This window comes from Protopterus annectens, chromosome 5.part0 (assembly GCF_019279795.1).
Source record: "Protopterus annectens isolate FY-2018-M chromosome 5.part0, PAN1.0, whole genome shotgun sequence".
In the NCBI taxonomy this organism is placed as follows: Eukaryota; Metazoa; Chordata; order Ceratodontiformes; family Protopteridae; genus Protopterus; species Protopterus annectens.
In genome coordinates, this window is record NC_056735.1 from 1,181,841,714 (window position 1) to 1,181,860,246 (window position 18,533).

Sequence of the window (18,533 nt, forward strand, 5' to 3'; positions counted from 1 at the left end):
GATAGTTAACATTAGAATGAACAATGGGGGGGGGGGATGTCAGGCTGCAGACTGCCTTGGATGAAACTAAATGGATTATAGACCTAATGGCACACCTACCCCCAGGTTTAAATGATGTTATTCCTTTAAAACCCACACTCCTGAAGAGGCGTGTGTTTCATTGACCTATAAGGTTTTTATTGGTTGTGACTCTTTTTAAAAAGAATGTGCATGCAGTGTTTGTTGTCTGATGAAGGGTACCCCCTTTTTCATTTTGTCTGCATTTGGATTACTTCGTTTACTTATTTCAAAGTTTTTATTAAAAGTTTTATTGAGCAGCAGCAGTGTCCTGCCATCTTTTCTTCTGTTCTGATTCCCTACTGCAATATTACCAACTTGCCATTTATTTTTCAATGTAATACAGGCAATTCATTCTTCAGTGGCAGTAGGGACCAAATTTGCAAATGAAACAATGAAATATAAAGTTATTTGCTATCAGCAACCTCTTCATTAGGTACAGATCACCTTAATATGTAATTATTCAGATGACTTTTACTCCTGCAGAGATTGTGCATATTCACTGATACTGGTAGACTGTAATGACAGAAGTTTGAGTGTCCTGTTATAGTTGAAATGTTCTGAAATGAGCAGTTTTCTCATTATTGGTTTATAAGTTTGCTTTCATTGCTTACTGAAAAAATGTTCAAAACTACAAATTTAAAACACATTCTAACAAGTGATGCTGTATTATACAAGGAATATAATGTAATACAATCAGGAAGGTGAATCAAAGGGCACATGCTAAAAATGTGTGCAAGGGGCCTATGGTTTGAAAACAGCCCAAAGGTAAACTTTACCCACAACTGGTAAGATGCATTTTCTTTGTCTGTTGGTTTCAATGCCATTTCAATAAATGTGACTTTCAGGGGCAGAGAAGTTTATTATTAATGCTAATCCTGTTTTCACTGTGAGACAGCATTGTTTTGTTTACCAAATGTCTATCAGTTTTTGTGCTATAAAAATTGAAGTAAAAGTTTCAAATTAATATCTGTAATCGTTGAAATAATGAAGAAAATAGTTTGCACACTGAGAGGTCTGAATAGTGTTTATAGAAACTGAGGAGAAATAGGCAAGCAAAGGGAGACTGGAATGGCCATGGCAGGAAGGTGGGAGGGCTGGTGTGTGTGTGTGTGTGTGTGTGTGTGTGTGTGTGTGTGTGTGTGTGTGTGTGTGTGTGTGTGTGTGTGTGTGTGTGTGTGTGTGTGTGTGTGTGTGTGTGTGTGTGTGTGTGTGTGTGTGTGTGTGTGTGTGTGTGAGGGGGGAGCTCAATCCATAACCCTACCTAGGGCCCCATTTGACCATGATCTGGCTCTGCTGTCATGCCCAACAAGAGTTTCTACTGTTTAAGATAAGGACCAGACACCCGCTGATCTTGGCATAGGTTTCCTGTTTGATTGTATTATGCTAAATAAAACAACATTAAAAGAAGAATTTTCTTTAGTTAGGGAAATGGTGGGGGTGTCACTCATCCAGCCAGGATGAAACAGACGAGCATTTGAGGGTTCTGTTCAAGCATCTTTATTATGTACAAACACATCGGGATTGAGGCTTAATAACTTTAACTTAGATAAACTTAAATACAAACTAGCTATCACACTCATACATGCTCACTCTCTTGCTGTACTCTCAAATGGCACTGAATCCAGCATGTGCCTGCCATTTATATGTGCATACCTACCTAGAAAGGCTTCTTAATAATACACCACACACACACACTATTCTACATCCTCCCTTTTTGAGAAATAGTCATGCAATATCGATGACATCAATTGACATGCAATTAATACAGATAATTCTTTGTCATGCAATTATACAGAACTAAATAAGAAGGCCAACCTAAATAAACTAGCAACTTGTTACAATAGCATTGCCCGCTTTGCCACCTGTAACCCTTTCAGAACACATCACTGTCATAACCTAAAACTCCTAGGCTGGCTTGAGCTACAAAACTGTCTTTTGATCTCACAACTTACCATTGCTCACAAAATACTGTACCAACCTTATAATACCCCTATACTTTCTCAACTTTTAATCCCTTATAATAATCTTACCTCCCTTCGATCTTCTTCTAAACTCATGACCAAATCTGTAAAGTCCCATAACTTAGCTGGTGACTCTCTGTTCACTAATACTGTAGGAAGGATATGGAATCAGCTACCCACTGATATCACTCTAATCCCCTCCTTACCACTCTTCAAACAAAAAATCAAACTGTAGTTCCAAAATCACTGGCTCTGCTCCTGCAGGACTCCTGACTGACCTTCTTCTTTCCCCTACACTACTAGAATCTTTACACTATACTTATTTACTATACTTATTCCTTCTTCTTATTGCCCTGTTGATCTCCTCTTATGCTCCTACCCTCTCCTCCTTTTTCTCTCCCCTGTCCTCCTTTCCATCTTCTTACCCTTTTCCTCACTAGACTATTGCTTCTTTCTCTCTTCCTCCTTTGTATTTCTTCTGTAATTCCTTCTTATCTCCGTTCTTCTTTTTCTCTCCAATGGATTATCGAAAATATGTTGCTAATCTTGACGTTTTGTAATGCTTCTACTGAACAACTATATTTTTGTGTGTGTTCCTTAGGTATTTTGTTTTTCGTGTTACTAAATGTATATTCTTTTTGTACTTAATTTATTTTATAATTTGTCTCCTTGTAATTTAGTATCTGTGGAGCTTTTCTCCCCGGGCCTCTACTGAAAATGGACATATATCCAGCTAGACTAGCCCGGTTAACAAATGTAAAATAAAATAAATAAGTAAAATAAAATACATATAGACAGCTATATCCAGGTTGCTGTTTATTTCACACTAGGTTTGGAAATATGACCAAATCGTGTGAAATAGACATTAGAATAGCAACTGTGACTGTCTCTGTTGAATATTCAACCTTGGGGACATCAGGAACATCACTGGGAATGGAAGAAGAAGTTGACATGTTCTGCAACAGGCGCATTGTCTGGATTGTTCTGAGATCTAGAGTCTGTATCACAGGACCAATGCTGCGATATCGATTCTGGTACAGGAAGTAGATGTCTGCGATTTCTCCTGTACTCCACAACCTCAGATTCTACAGAGTACAGTCTCAGCTAGGCACATATACCTGTTATTTGACCAAGCCAGTCGAAACTTTCCCCATTTGTATCCTCACTGTCTCTCCTTATTTCAATGGACAAAGAAATCTGCTCAATTTATAGCTGGACTTCTGGAAGAATGCTTACTGTATAGTTGGGCTCTGATTGTTCTGTTGTTCTTTGCTTTAGACCTCAAAAAACTAGATTTGATAGGCAATGTTGTTCTGGTTTGCCTAGATAGAAATCTCTGAGCAGGCAACCCAAATATATCATCATGGGATATGTTTCTGAGAGTAAATTCAAAAAGACATCAGTATCGTCACACTTTGACTTCTCTAGTAATTGCTTTGCGATCTGTACTGCACGTTCAGCTAGTCCATTTGACTGTGGATATTCTGGACTACTAGTAACATGCACAAAGTCCCATTCTCTTGCAAATTTCTGAAACAACTGACTGGTAAATTGGGTACCATTGTCAGAAATAACTTTGTGTGGACTACCATGGACTGAGAAATGACGTATCAACGTGGTGATAACAGCAGTGGATGTTAGGTAGTAAATCAATCTCAAACCAGTGTGAATAAGAGTCTACAACACTAAATAATGTTGATTGTTCTACTTAAATATATCAGTGGCTACTGCTGACCAAGGTAGTTCAGGAACTTGACTTAGCTGAAGTAGTTCTTTTTGCAAAGGCGGTTCAGTACTATTGCCTACTGAACAAGAAGAAAGTACTTTATTAATGTCTTTTGCTAGAGAAGACCAAAATATTAGTCCTCTTGCCCTTCTTTTGGTATATTGGGAACCTGCGTGACCACGATGCAAAAATCTGGATGTACTCACATTGTAAGGAAGCAGGAACAACAATTTTAGGACCGTTGAAAATAATACCTTTTCCATCAACATTTCATCTCTGTAAGGAAAATAAGTTTTCACATCAGCTGGTACACTGGATTGCTTTGATGGCAATCCAACATTAATGTAGTGCTTGAGCTTTTGCAAAATTGGATCAATCTTTGTATGATCTCTCAGCTCATCAAGTCTCGTGGAAGAAAAATTACACACTTCCATGACATCAAAGTCAAAAATCTCTGCATTAAGCAGTTCTGTTGTATTTCTGGGCCATCTGAATAAGGTATCAGCCAGATAAAGAAGTTTGCCTTTCATATAAGACCATTTTGAAGTTGTACTTTTGCAATTTAAGCATCATTCTTTGTAATCTCACCCATAGGTGCTGAACACAGTTGAAGACTGGGGGACTGGAGGGTGAGAGGGGCAGTTAGTGATCTAAAAAGGGAACATTTTTAAAACTATTTACTACCACAACATAGGTTCACTTGGAGGACATTTTAAGCTTATTTAGTTTCTCTTTTCGCACTTAAATTAACATTTCCTTATTGGTCTTACCTATCCCACAGCTGATAATTGTATATTAGCCCTAGTGAGAATAACTGTGATCATACCATAGATAATTTGAGGGGACCCATGTAAGGTATGCAGCATTTAGGCACTGCCTCTATCCATTAGTGGCATGAGGGGCAATCCTGGAGTAAATTTTCTATTACCCATCCTTAGATCCAAGTTGCATTTGAATATGGATGGATAAACTTTGTTTTATTTTTATGGATAGTCTGTTCCGGAACAGTGGTAACCTCAGTGATATATATCCATCTCTCCACAACATTCAGTTTAGATACCTGGACTGAGTATTTTCCATGCCATTTCACTTGCTGATGCTCAGTAGGTCCATCTGTATTGGTCAGAGGATGCCTTGTATGCCAGACATGTCACCTCTATGCAGTCTGTAAGATACTGAGTATAGCAATAAATCTTTGAGGTGGTCCATGCAAGACCTATTGTTTAGGACTTGTATCATTCTAAGGTATCTCTGAAGGTATTCCAGTTGTTGCATGGGGCTGGACAGATACATGCCAAAGTGGGAATTATAGAAAATGATTGACCTAATGAAAGCTTTGTAAAGGGGATAACTACATCTCTAGATCTTGTCACAATCAATTTGTTTATAAGCTGTGCAATATAGAAAGGCTTTCCTATGACTCTGAGCACATGATGGTCAAAAGGTAGATCACTGTACACACAAGTTCCCAAATGCCAAGCAAAAGCAATTGTGTCAGTTCTCAAAGGGCATTGTCATGATTTTGACACCAGTTATTATTTGGGATAAACCTTCCTACATGATGGTTAAGTCATTTGGGGATTCAGTAACTGCTCCTAGCTTGCAGTCATCTCAAACATAGATTGCCAAGGCCCTTTGGTGTTTCTTTTTACTTTTGAGATGTATATGCCAAACAGAAAAAGTCTCAGCACTGAACCCTGAGGGACTCCATTGGTGACTGGTCTCTTTCCCTGTTTTGATCTCCTGCATCCTGTGAGCAAGTTGGCAACCCAGCTAGTGATGCAAATGTTTGCTCCTACATTATCCATCGTTTGTACTACACCTGAGTAGGGATTGCATTAAAAGGTTTGGCAGGTCAAGGTAATGTGATGTGAACTGTTTTACCTTCATCTATTGCTTTGGTAACAACAGTAAAGCTTAAAATTTGCCCATGATTTTCAGCCTTTCACCCTTTTCCTCTGGGCTGTTTTCAAACACATTTTTAGGGCCATGCATACATGAATGCATTCTTTGATTTACCTTCCTGATTGTATTAAATTATATTCCTTGTACAATACAGCACCAGTTGCTATAATGTGTTTTAAATTTGTAGTCTTGAACAGTCTTCTAGTAAGCAATGAAACAAAATGTATGAACCAATAATGACAAAACTACCCATTTCAGAAAATGTCAACCATAAAAGGCCACTCAAACTTCTGTCATTACAATCCACCAATGTCAGTAAGTATGCAAAATGTCTGCAGAAAAAAGTCATGTAAATAATTCCACATTAAAGAGATCTTTAACTAATGAAGAGGTTGCTGCTAGGGAAGAACTTTATATTTCATTGTTTCATCTACAAATAAAGTGTCTGTTGCCCATGAAGATTGAATTGACTATGTTACATTAAAAAATGATAAGCTAGTAATATTGCAATAGGGAATGGATGGCAAACTGATAACAGGTTCATAGTTACTAGGTAACTCCTCCAAAGGAGGAAATTCACAGGACTGCAGCATCCACTCCCTTTAAAGTACAACACAGTACAGTATCAGCGCTCCATCTGCATACTGTGGAAGTAGAACTCACAGCCTTCTGCATCAAAAGTAAGGCTATTACATGTTGTGCTACTAACAATGCAAACAGACTTGGAATAAGCAGCACTAAACTTCTCTTCCCCTGAAGCTCTCGGCTCCTTGTAAATTTTTTTATTTATTTAACATTTGCTTACCAGGAAAGTCCACCTTGGAACAAAGCCAATTTTCAGCAGAGGTCCAGGGAGAAATGCTTCGGATGTATGTCTTTATAATGTGGGAGGAAACCGGAGCACCCAGAGTAAACCCATACAAAGACAGGGAGGACATAAAGAATCTACACAGAAGGCACCCCAGCCAAGAATCAAACCAGAAAACTTCTTGCTATGAGGCAACAACACTACCAATGTACCACTGTACCATCCACTCAACACAGCTAAATCTCTCAATTTCACAGCAGAAAAAAATCTGAAAAAAGCCAAAATTTATTTGGGGGGGGGCGCAAAGGCCCAAAACCAGGGACACATTTTAAATATTGCTTGTATAGTCTTAGAAAATTGCTAAAATAGTGTTTTGTGTTATCATGTGTTTCCAGAAAAAGATAGGAAGACTGAAACTTAAAGGGCTATCAATATTTAGTGAATTCCATTCTCACGGATTTGCCAGAAAAATACAAATTTTAAGAGGAACAGGCCAAAAGTATGAGCCAAATGTTCTGTGAAAATCTACACAGTTGAGAGTTAGGGACTCAACTTCCTGGATCACAAGTGGTTGTGTGGGTAGTAAATACAGGCCTTTGTACCTAAGGTACAGGGTTTGAGCCTGTTTAATTCTAATTACCAGGTATAAGTAACTGGGGCATTTCATACACACACTATCGTGGGTGCTTCTGGTAGCAATGATGTGATCTGGAACATTTTCTGCGCACTTTTTGTTTAAATTCACATTATCGTGGCATGGGTCCTCCTTAAAGAAAAAGTCCATGGTCTTGCAGCTATAAACATGGGGGGGGGGTTACTCCTTCCTCCTCGCTCTATGGTTCTGGTGCCTATGCAGACCATCTGGTAAAGTATAGTGTCCTGGCCTAGGCAGCATCTCTCCTTAACAATCCCTCTATATTGGCATGGAATGTTCCCTTTCTGCTCTGAGTTTAGGCCTATAATCCTAAACTCCCACAGAGTACTTCCTGTTATGATTTCTACTTTGATACAGCCACTTAACAGGTTGTGGTCAGTGACTACAATTAATTTTCTACTATATAGACATATATAACTTTTTAAGGATTCATGATAATTTATTTAATGGGATTTCTCAAATGGACAGCAGATTGAGAAATATTTGTTGAAAGCCATTTTCAGGGAAGAGCAATGAATTTTTTTTTTTTTTGTGCTGGGTGAAACAACTTACATATAAGCTATGTATACAAACTCAAAATTTGCAGAACAATTGGAAGAAGGCAAAAATTACCATTTGCTGAAAGAGGCTTAGAGCATAATCTCCCTCACCATGATGTCAATGTGTGACGTAGCAGTTAAAACAGTTCTCCTGTTCCCCTTTTTAAACTCTGGACATTCCTTCTCCACCTACACTGAGTTTCTTTGTCTTGAAAGCAAGCTTCTCATGAAAAACTAGTGAGAATTCTACTTATTCTGTAGACCCTGGGCTGAATACAGCTCCCAGTATATGGTCTGAAGCATTCACTTCTATAATAAATTCTTGAATGCAGTCAGGACTTGTCAGTAGTCATTACAATATATTAATTTTCAGCCTTTTTCTAAAAAGTTTATTCACACACTGGACTTCAAACTAACTGTCTAATTGGTCCTTCCATATTGTGTTAGTGAGTGCTTTGGCTGCTCTGCTATATGGTTTGTCTCCGATGGTTTTCTTCCTAGATGTTGTGGAGCCAAACTGTTTTGCATAAGATTTTGTAAATATATCTATAATCTGTTGTGTCTGAGAATAAATTTTAGAATCTGCACACAGTTTATCAGTTTGTATGTCTTGACTCCTTCCACATCTTATGTATCTGTAAAAAGATTTCCTGTTATGCTCAATATCTTTATATACATTTTCTTCAAAATTTTCTTGATCTTGTTTATTTCAGTTTCCAAAGTTGTAGTTCAACCTCTCTTCCATTTCTTAAATTTTTTATGTCTCACCTTAATCAGATATCGTGTTCTTATGGAAATATATCCCCCTGATGTCATATGCCTGGATCCTGATGTTAAACTTTTTATTTTTATTTTTTTTGCACTCAAACAGTTTCTCTTTCAAATCTTTCCACATTCCATCTGCAGTTTATCCACTGAACACTTCACTACAGTTAGTTTTACATAGTGACTGTTTAGCTTCCATATAATCTGTAATCTGTTTAGTTTCAATATAATCTGTAATTAACCTTCTTTGCATTGGTTTAGATTTCAGTTTGGCAGAATTATCTAGCAACAAATTAAACTTTATAACCCCATGATCACTGCACATCAGTAGTGGTAAAACTTGACTTGAAGTAGAAGTAATTTCTTAAGGAACACAAACAATGTCTAGTATGTTCCATCCTCTGGTAGGGTTTTTTACAATCTGAAGCAATTGTTGTTCCTGATTGTACATTGTGAATAATTTCCTTACTAACTAACATTGTTGAATCAATATTATTCTAGTCTGTTTCTGATAAATTTAAGTCCTCAGCTAATATTATTGTTCACTCCTGTGTTTCATGCAAGAAATGCATGAATTCCTCTAGGTCATCTACACTTGACTTTGGTGGTCTATACACTCCAGCAATTGTTATATATTCCAGGGTTGTGTTTATTGTCACAGTTGCACAGTCTATAATATTGGTGTTATCACTGAACATGTAATAATTACAGGTCTCATAATTATCTTTAATCCCTATCATAACACCTCCAACTGATTTTTTGTTAGAATGTCTGTTACAGTAAAAAAATGTATACCCTGACAGAACTGATTTCCAGTCATTGTTCTTTAACCATGTTTCACAAACAATAACAATATAAGTCATGTGGGAAAGTAGCAAATTTTCCAATTAAAAAAAATTTTATTATTAATGTTCTTAGCATTAACAACTATCAGAGATGTCTTAAATGTTGCTGTCTGTGAATTGTTAAATTTTCAACTGGCAAAAATCCTTGCTAGTGTTTGTCAAATACTGCAAAATATCTGCTGCAAAAATTCTCTTCCTTGATCTTGACAAATGCACACCATCCTCTCTGAACACATGTGCCCAAAACTAGGTTTGGATGCTCTACACATTTCCATTCTTCCAAAACAGGACATTGTTTCCATGTAGGAATTTACCCAAAAAATCTTTTCATTCACTGTGACTACCTGACTATCGTTTTTATAGGTGATTTGTGAAAACTATCCTACACCAGTACAAGCTATACTATCTAAGAGGGCTGCCAGTTCCCTACTAACAGTCAGAAAATCGTTGTGGATGACATCACTTGTACAAACATGAATAAAAACAGACCCGTACTTCCTTACATTAAAGCATTCCAAGGCTTGTTTCACATCTTCTATTTTTGCTGCTGGCAAGTATAACACTATTCGATGTTCATTATCTTCTCTGTAAATATAAGTATCAGTTCCTTTAATAATTGAATCTCTAATTACAAGAATATCTTTGCTGGCCAGCTTGAAGAATCTTCAGCTTCTAATACAGTAATATCTGCTCTATTAATTGTTATGAAGGATAGATCTTCATCACCATTAGTCTTATAAATCCCACTGTTTTCATTGTGTATTTAATTCTCATCCAGATGGTATTGTAAATCCACAGCTTGAGCCATGTAGTCAACATCTGTCTTTCTCTTATTTACTGCATTAACCTTCTCACCAATTACTGACACACTATCTATGTAGAAAGCAGAATTGTAACTCTCTATATGATCAACTTGATTTTAAGTTACCCTTCTTTATAACCATGTGAAGTTTACTTGATTTGCAAAACTTTTGAAAACAGTTCCACTTTTTACATTTGTGGCACTGCTGACCAGATAGACTCATGGTTGGCACCACAATTGCGGCAGTTAACAATAAAGCTTGATTTGGGTTTTGCTGACTCACCCTTATACTGCACTGAGCAAGTCCTTTTCTTAGAACTTGCTGAAAAACTACAGGTTTTACCTGGAGACCCTGCAGGCATAGCAGGTACCATGTGCTTAGGTCTGCTTCTACTAGCCACATGTTGCATTCTGTCTACATTTGCTCTGGAGCCTGCTGAAACCATGCTCTTATCACTTGCAAGCATACTTGTGTGCCTTTCTGTAACTTTGTGGATTTGACAAATCTCAAGGCTTTGCTCAGTGTTAAATTACAAACAAGCCTGTCCTTTATTAGCTTGTCTTTTAAGTCACCAAACCTACACATTTTAGCTCTGTTTCTCAGATCAGTAATATAAGCTGCAAAAGTTTCCCCTTGCTTTTGATCTCTTGTGTAAAACAAATGCCTCTGTAATGTAACATTTGTCTGAGAGTTGCAAATTTCCCTGAATTTACATTCTAAACACTCAGGGTCTTCCCTTGATCCAGCCTGTACAACAATATGATGGTTTTCACCTTCTCCTTCATATACTGCTGGTGCATACACAAATGAACGCTCTCTTTCAATGGCCTCTGACCCAGCCAGGTATAGCTAAATTAATGCTCTGGTGCATGCATCTTTGTTAGAAATAAGCTGTTGTATAAAAACATCATACTCTTGCCAAATATTATCCAGTTCTCTGCAATATTCTGATCAAATACAAGTGGTCCTGGTTTACAAAATGCCTCTGACATATTAACACATACCAGTGAAGGTTTTTGCAAGTATGCATGAGCACACACACATTTACATATGCCAGAAATTGATGCCAATACTTGTAATTATGCCCATAGCACAACAAGCCTCTGAATAACTAAACTTTGCAAAATAAGTCTCTCGGGCACAAGAATACTTTTGAAATCACTGTACTGTAACAAATTGCTCCTTATCAGTGTAAGAAACATTTCAAAATAACAGCACTATGGGAATAAACTGGGCAGAAGAAGTTCAGAGCAAAAACATTTCAAAGTAATTGCACTTTGCACATAGTACAAGGCACACTGAAATTATCCCAGAATGGCTATACTTTGCTAAATAACTTTTTACAGTGCAAGAAACAATCTGCAATGGTGGCACTCTGTGAATAGATACACCCAGCACAAGAAACATTTCAAAATGGCTATAATTTGACTGCACTTCACAAAATAGTTGCACTCTACTCACAAACTCTTCAAAATAAATGCACAGTGATAAGTACACACTGCATGTACTTTTACACACTTTAAGATACTTTTATATAACTGTAGTTATGCCTTTGATAGCTTTGATCAATGAAAATAGTACTTTATGCCAAAACACAGTATTTTGCCAAACAACATACAGTTGTCTCACTTCTTTTATGCTCAATATGCCCTTTTTGCCCTTTATTATATTTGTTTTGCTCGTTTAATCTTTTTTCATGCCCCTTATACTTTTTTGTGATCATTTTACTCTAAACATGCCTGTTTTGCAATTCTGAGGTGATTCCAAACCCCTTATGTGCTTTTCTGATAATCGTTTTATCAGATATCTTAATTTTAAACATCTTGTTTAATTAAAAATACTTTTCTTGCCTCTTGCTTTTTTTAATAATGTGGTTTGTGCCCTTGTAATGCACCATCTTTTTTACAAAATAAATCGTTCATACAAGTTTTCATTGCCTTTGGTTCATTTCTGGCCCCTTTTTGTGCTCAATTCTCTTAGTTTACCTTCACTGCTGACTCTGCACCTCATTGCACTGAAAAAAAGTCTCTGGAATCCCACTTTTGACACCATGTCACTCATCTAGTCAGGATGAAACAGGAGAGCATTTGTGGGTTCTGTTAAAGCAGTTTTTTATGTACAAACACATCGGGATTGAGGCTTAATACATTTAACTTAGATAAACTTATATACAAACAAGCTGTCACACTCATACATGCTCATTCTCTGGCTGTGCTCTCAAAATGGCACTGAACCCAGCACGTGCTTGCTATTTATATGCAAGTGCCGACATGGAAAAGCTTTGTAAAGATACAAAACACACACACACACACACACTATTCTGCAGGGGGGGATATAGTATGTCCTGGTTCTGTCTGAGGACAGCAGACCAGCCATAGAACTACCTGTTAGCCAGGATAAGGGGATTCATGAGATAAGTGAATGGGTTGCATCATCAACTTATAATGCAGTTTATCTTGATGGTATATTGTTACATTGCTGTGCATGTGAAGAGGAGCATGATAAATCAATGTGTCCTATATTATTTAGTAGAAAGTAAACAAACTATAATGTTTAAATGCTAGCATTTTAATAGTCATGTGATAAGATGGAGTCCAGACATTTTTAGTGAGTTTCTTACAAATGCTTTGTGTGTAACATTTGACTACATCTTGTTAAGATGATGCTTTATAAGATCTTTCTTCCTATCAAAATATTCAATAAAGGTAGCTTAGAGAAGTAGGTTGTGTATGCACAACTTCATTTGCATCTTACAGTCAGTAGATTCATGGATCCTTAACAGTCAAGTTTTTACTCTTGCAATAGTAATGAGCCTGCCATCATTAGAGTAGTGAATAGACTTCTTATGTCTAGAGGTCACTATTTTTATTCTCATCCTTGATTATCCCTCAACAAATGACATTCTTGATCATAGTATCTTGATGTAGCAGTTACATTCTTCCTATGGCTTGCCCTATGTTCCTGGACTGGTTTGCCTCCTATCTTTCAGACTGTACCTAGTGGGTAGCCTTTGCCCTGAGTCCTTTACTTTCCTTCTCTCTGGAAGGTAGAGTGCTACAGAGCTCAATGTTGGGTTCACTACTTTCCACAGTGTTCTGCTCCAAGGGCGTCTTGCCAGAGGGAGAGGACCAGTTTATAATTGCTACTCTGATGATATATAAGTTTACCTCTCCTCTGAACATATGTTGAAAATGTACTGTTTTGGTGGTGAATTAAAGGTCATTCTTCTCTGGCTTAATAATAATTACTTGCAAAGTGACATAACCAGGACTGGGGCCATGGCTGTGCATGCCACATTGATGGATTTGTCTACTTTATTTTTTTACGTTTACAATAAGCTTACGATTTTATCAAAAATACATGATCTTGGAGTCATACTCAACAAATGACTGACATTCAAGGACTGGGTACCAGCAAAGGTAAAGTCATGCACTTGATACCTTAAAAGACACTTTTTGTTTTCTTTCATGCTTTGGTCTCCTCTCACAATCACTACTGTAACACCACTTATCTTGGGCTTCCCAACATAAAGATTCATTGACTACAACTAGTGCAAAACGCAGCAACAAGGGTAATGCAACTAACTGGTACACCTTGCTAAAAACATATTACTGTCATGTAGCAAAGATTGCATTGGCTTCCTGTTTGATTTCATATAATATTCAAACTACTGGTGTTGGTTGTCTGTCCTTCTTATATATAGGAGTTCATTGTTATGTATTACCTTCCACGGGTGTTATGCTATGCCACCTAGATGAGGATTGTTCTTTTACCTAGACAGCACCCACACCTTGGATTTACTACCTCAATAGCTTCAAGAGGGCTCTACTTTCAACTGCCTTAACATCATCTGCCTTAAAGATCTATTAATTTGGCCTACATTTTAAGGAAAAAAACATAAGTAGCAGTAATCTGGTCCTGCCATAATTGCATGTTTTATTGATTATTGTGTTAGTTTTATTGGTAGCCTTAACTATATGAATTATTTTATTATTGTTAACATGCTTGGGTAATTAAGCACCTTAATAATTTGCAGTTGAAGTCTCTTAGCATACAGGTCAGATAAAATTAACTCATTTTATTTGTCGATGTCACGAAAGTTGAGGTAGAAGTATCTCCTCAGTGAGGGGCATAGAAAGGTTGGACACATGGCCTGAGAAATGTCAATTACACTACAACCCTTAGAAGCATATCTTTATGCACTTGGTGAGTTGTAATTCTTAGCTATGATATGTGCTGAGGGGTCTTTGAATACCCAAGAGAGCAAAAGCAGTGTGGCACAATGACAAGTCAAATATTACCCAGGAGTTATATCATCCAGAGTTAGGAAGGTGATTATACCCCCAAATGGACTTTTGTAAGATGATAGCAGGAAGATTTCTGGAGGCCTTACAGTTAAAAAAGTCTGGACATCTAGAAAGAGTTCACAGAAAAGTATTTTGGATGGTGAGAAGGAGAGAGAAAGATGTGTGAGGACAGGTTCGGACAGCTTGGGCACTTTTTGGTAATAAAGAAAAACAAACAATTTATATGACCATATGAGGCATTAAAGGGGATTTTTGTAGAAATCGGGACGCACAGAAATGATGGAATTGGTTGAATATTTCATTAAGAAAGACATACTTTACTGAGGATGTAAAAAAAGGTGGAATGAGTTGCCAGAACAGGTAGTGGATGCTAACAGGCCTGATGCATTTAAAAAATATATAAATGACCCTTCACTGAATCTATACAGCTAACTAATCCAGAAGGCCACTTGTTACAAAACATGATAAATAGAATTTAAAACAAAACTTTTAGTGGAGCCAGTAAACTTAACCCTTGTTACAAGATACATCTTGGATTTAAAGCTTAAGATACTTGGTGTTAGAGGAACAGGAGGAAAAGAAGAAATAGATGCCCCTACCTAGCTGTGCTAATCAGGATGACCAGAGACTTATGCTTTTCTTTTACTGAAATTTGTATGCTGCAGTGAAATCAAAGACTGGAATAAGGAGGACAGAGAGTAAACTGAGATAAGGAGGCTTAATTATTTAATATCTCACTTAAAGATGGAAAGACTGTGAGGAGGAGAAACTCATGTTTTTACTTTATGTTTTTGCTTCCCCACCACACTTCTGACCATTTGCTACTCCTGGTGCCTTTCCTGATCTCCATATTCCCAAAGCCAGTAGATCCCCTGGACCTGATCTGATACTCATGGCCAGATAGGAAATCAGGGCATCCCAATATGAATCCTGTCCTCAAAACCTTCTGACGCAGCAATAGCAACTGGCTAAGAAAACTGAAAGCACGTCTGCCCCCCCCCCCCCGTCAGCATCTCAGCTTAGCAAATGTGTTTTAAAGTAGATTTACACTGCACCAATAAGCAACCTTCCACAGCCTTTCTTAATAAATAAATAGTTCCTCCATAAAGATGGGGAAAACCACATAAAATATACACTTATAGAATAATCAATAAACTTTTTTTCTTATCTTTGCTCTTTCATCCAAGCATAAAACATAGACTTGAGATAAAAATCAGCTTACCCCACCCTATTTAAATACTAAAAATTTTCATTAAGCGATGGATTCAATCACAGGAGAACTAAATTAATACCCTTTAAAGAAACAACATCCCCATTTTAAAAAAAGAATGTCCAATATAAACGTATATATAACCATTAAATCATATCCTGCCAAGGAGAGTTTATTTATTATTTTTGTTTGTTTGCCTGTTTCATGCCATATGCCTGATCTTACTCCCATACAGCAATGTTTGTGAAATTGTCCCTTTTGTACTGATGGACATGGTGGTGAAAATAATTTCCAGTATAAACATTTAAATGATATTCTTCCAGTATTGTCATTAGTCATTCCTTCACTATGTCTCACAAATGTGATAGCTGTCATTTTTCCCATCCAGGTATCATTCATAGTGCAAATTACCTTCTGAACAAACCGTGGCTACAGTAATGGAATCTCTGCCATGCTGTATGTATGCAAATGCTGCTCAGTTTTGGTCATTTTCATGTAGTACTTACAGCACACTTACTTCCTAACAAAATCCTTTTTCAGATCCACACCAAAAAGTGTTCTTCACAAAGGAAGCATGTTTTAGTACTGCATTACATTTACTAGAATGGAGGGAAAGTTAAGTACTGATTAATGTGTGTGTTTTATTATGCACTGCTGTTTAAGTGCATGCTGTTTCAACAGCATATGGTATGAGACCTTAATTCTGTTAGTTCTGTCACACCTGCTCCCATTTTTTTTCTTTTATTATGGTCATACATTACTTAACCCCTGTGTACATTCAAAGTATTTGAAATGCAAAAACTTGCATACAGCTGCTGATGCAGTTACACCTATTTGTCTCAATTTTCTTCCAGTTTCATGCAGAGAAGGAAACTCACCAAGAAAAGGCAGAGTCGAATGGTATGTATTTTTTCACTTTTTAATGGCAGCTGTAAGCTGTTTGTAATTGTCAATATATATCATAAGAATCACAAAACCTTAAATCACCTAACTGTAAAATAAAGTTCAACAGGAGGTAAGCTTCATCACCTGTAAAATCTAGGACCTTCTAGGAAATAAAACAGTTTTACAAACACAGCAGATAAGAACCTCTGTTTATAGAATACCCTACTGGTATGACTTCAGAGGCCTTCTGGAAAGAGTAATTACTCACCTCAGTTTGGCAACATTTGTTTTTCTTTTATTTCTGTGCTTGGGTCCATATATACCTCCTCCTAGCACACACCATGGTATCAGTCATCTGTCTGGGATAAAATGCATAGCCACACCCCCTTGGTTCTTTTATATAGATTAAATCATTCATATCTTACTTCTAGCATTCATCAGGGGAAATGTTTCAGCTTAAGAAAGTAAATCCTTCCAAGTGATCCTGCAGTCAACAGATCATGGGCCATGACCGATGTTGGCATGTCCTCTGGTGCTTTGGAGAAGAGAATGACATCAATCTCTGTCATAATAACTTGCATTTCAGCCTGTCTTCTCATCAGTAAAGAAGAGAGGAATGCTTGAGACCTACTGAACTCATTGAAGACCAGTGGCTGGAGATGTCTGACAGAAGACCTGGTTGTAGGTGAGGGGGTCTCTTGCACAATTCCAAGATGGTGCTACAGCAATGTACAAGGCTCAGGAAATCAGAGTTTAAACATCAGCTGTATCCTCCTCCTGCTATGTACACCCATGAGATGGCCTTGTGATCCATATTTATAACCAGCTCTACCACAACTCATAAGAGGTTGTTTCTTCCCATAATTAGCCAATTATGAGAAGCTCCTGAGATATTGCACTGATTTCTGAGCTGAAGTATATTCTTTCCTGGCATGCAACCATGAAATCCCCTTGCACATGGTGACTGGTTCTTGGAAGATTAAGCAGTCATCTCCCAAAGCTAATCCATGGAATTGGCCTGCTCATTCTAGAGCTTGGACAAGATGGGGGTCTTCCTTCCCCTCAATGTCCTGGGAAGGAAACTATGAAGAGTAGAAAGAAAGATATTATCTTCCAGAAGATAAGGGCAACTATCCCCCACTCCCCACATACTCTTCACTTGCAGAATCCCTTCCTTAGAGAGGCTTACAGGCTGATGAAGTATTTTGTCGACTTACCTGATACTTTTCTGCTTCCTCCCTGTACATCCTTAAATCAGTATATGGGAAAGAAGAATGAAGAATCCTGGTCATTCACGTGGCAGATCGCATTTGGGATGTCATTTATGCATAAACAAAGCACACAGATTCTGCACTCATGGTTCAAAGAAGGATGATACCTTTTCTAAGCTCTTTGTTGGTGAAATGAGTTTCTATTTAGGCATCCTAGGATAGATTCATGCCTTCTGATCTCTTTCTTTGGGCTTAGTTCCTAAGAGACCACAACATCTTCAGACTTTGCTGCTTGATTAAGTAGTCCAACACTATATATACTGTGGGTAACAGAATGTTCTCTTTAGGTCCATCAAGAACCTTCTGTTTGGATTTAAGGGTGTTCTCTTTTACCTCACCAAAGCTTAAGTTCTCAGCTGTCTCTCTCATCTGTCCAGGTAGTAGCACTCTCTTGTACATTAATCACTGCAGAAGCTGGAAAATCTCCATGTCTCTGGAATCAAAGAGAATATGTTTAGGATCCTTACCATAACATCTACTGTGTGCTTCTGTGTTTCTCATTGTAACTTTAACTACCTGGCTAACATATAAAATAAAATATTCACAACTGCAATCACATGACTGAAGGTGTGGACCTTGCAATGGATGAACATGTGTCAGTGACTATGGAGTTATCATGTTTTCCAGGATACTATTTTGGTAGAAGACCCATGCCACTGACCTTTAATGTGAGGAATAGTTCCAACCAGTCTTGTTATGTGTCTTTCCTTCCTACAACAGACCCCACCTACACTGCAGGTCTGCACAGCGGATGCTCTACTGGCATAGTAAGGGCCTACTTTGGCTTTTTCAT

At 37.5% G+C, this 18,533-nt stretch overlaps 1 protein-coding gene across 1 annotated transcript in view; it reads left to right on the forward strand.

Annotated features, from left to right (window-relative positions):
- Nucleotides 1-18,533, forward strand: part of LOC122801587 (allantoinase, mitochondrial-like) — a 371,450-nt gene that overhangs the window by 229,130 nt on the left and 123,787 nt on the right. Inside the window, exon 6 of the mRNA XM_044071048.1 lies at nucleotides 16,439-16,484. Within this exon, the coding sequence (XP_043926983.1) occupies nucleotides 16,439-16,484 (46 nt within the window). The remainder of the gene's footprint in view (nucleotides 1-16,438; nucleotides 16,485-18,533) is intronic.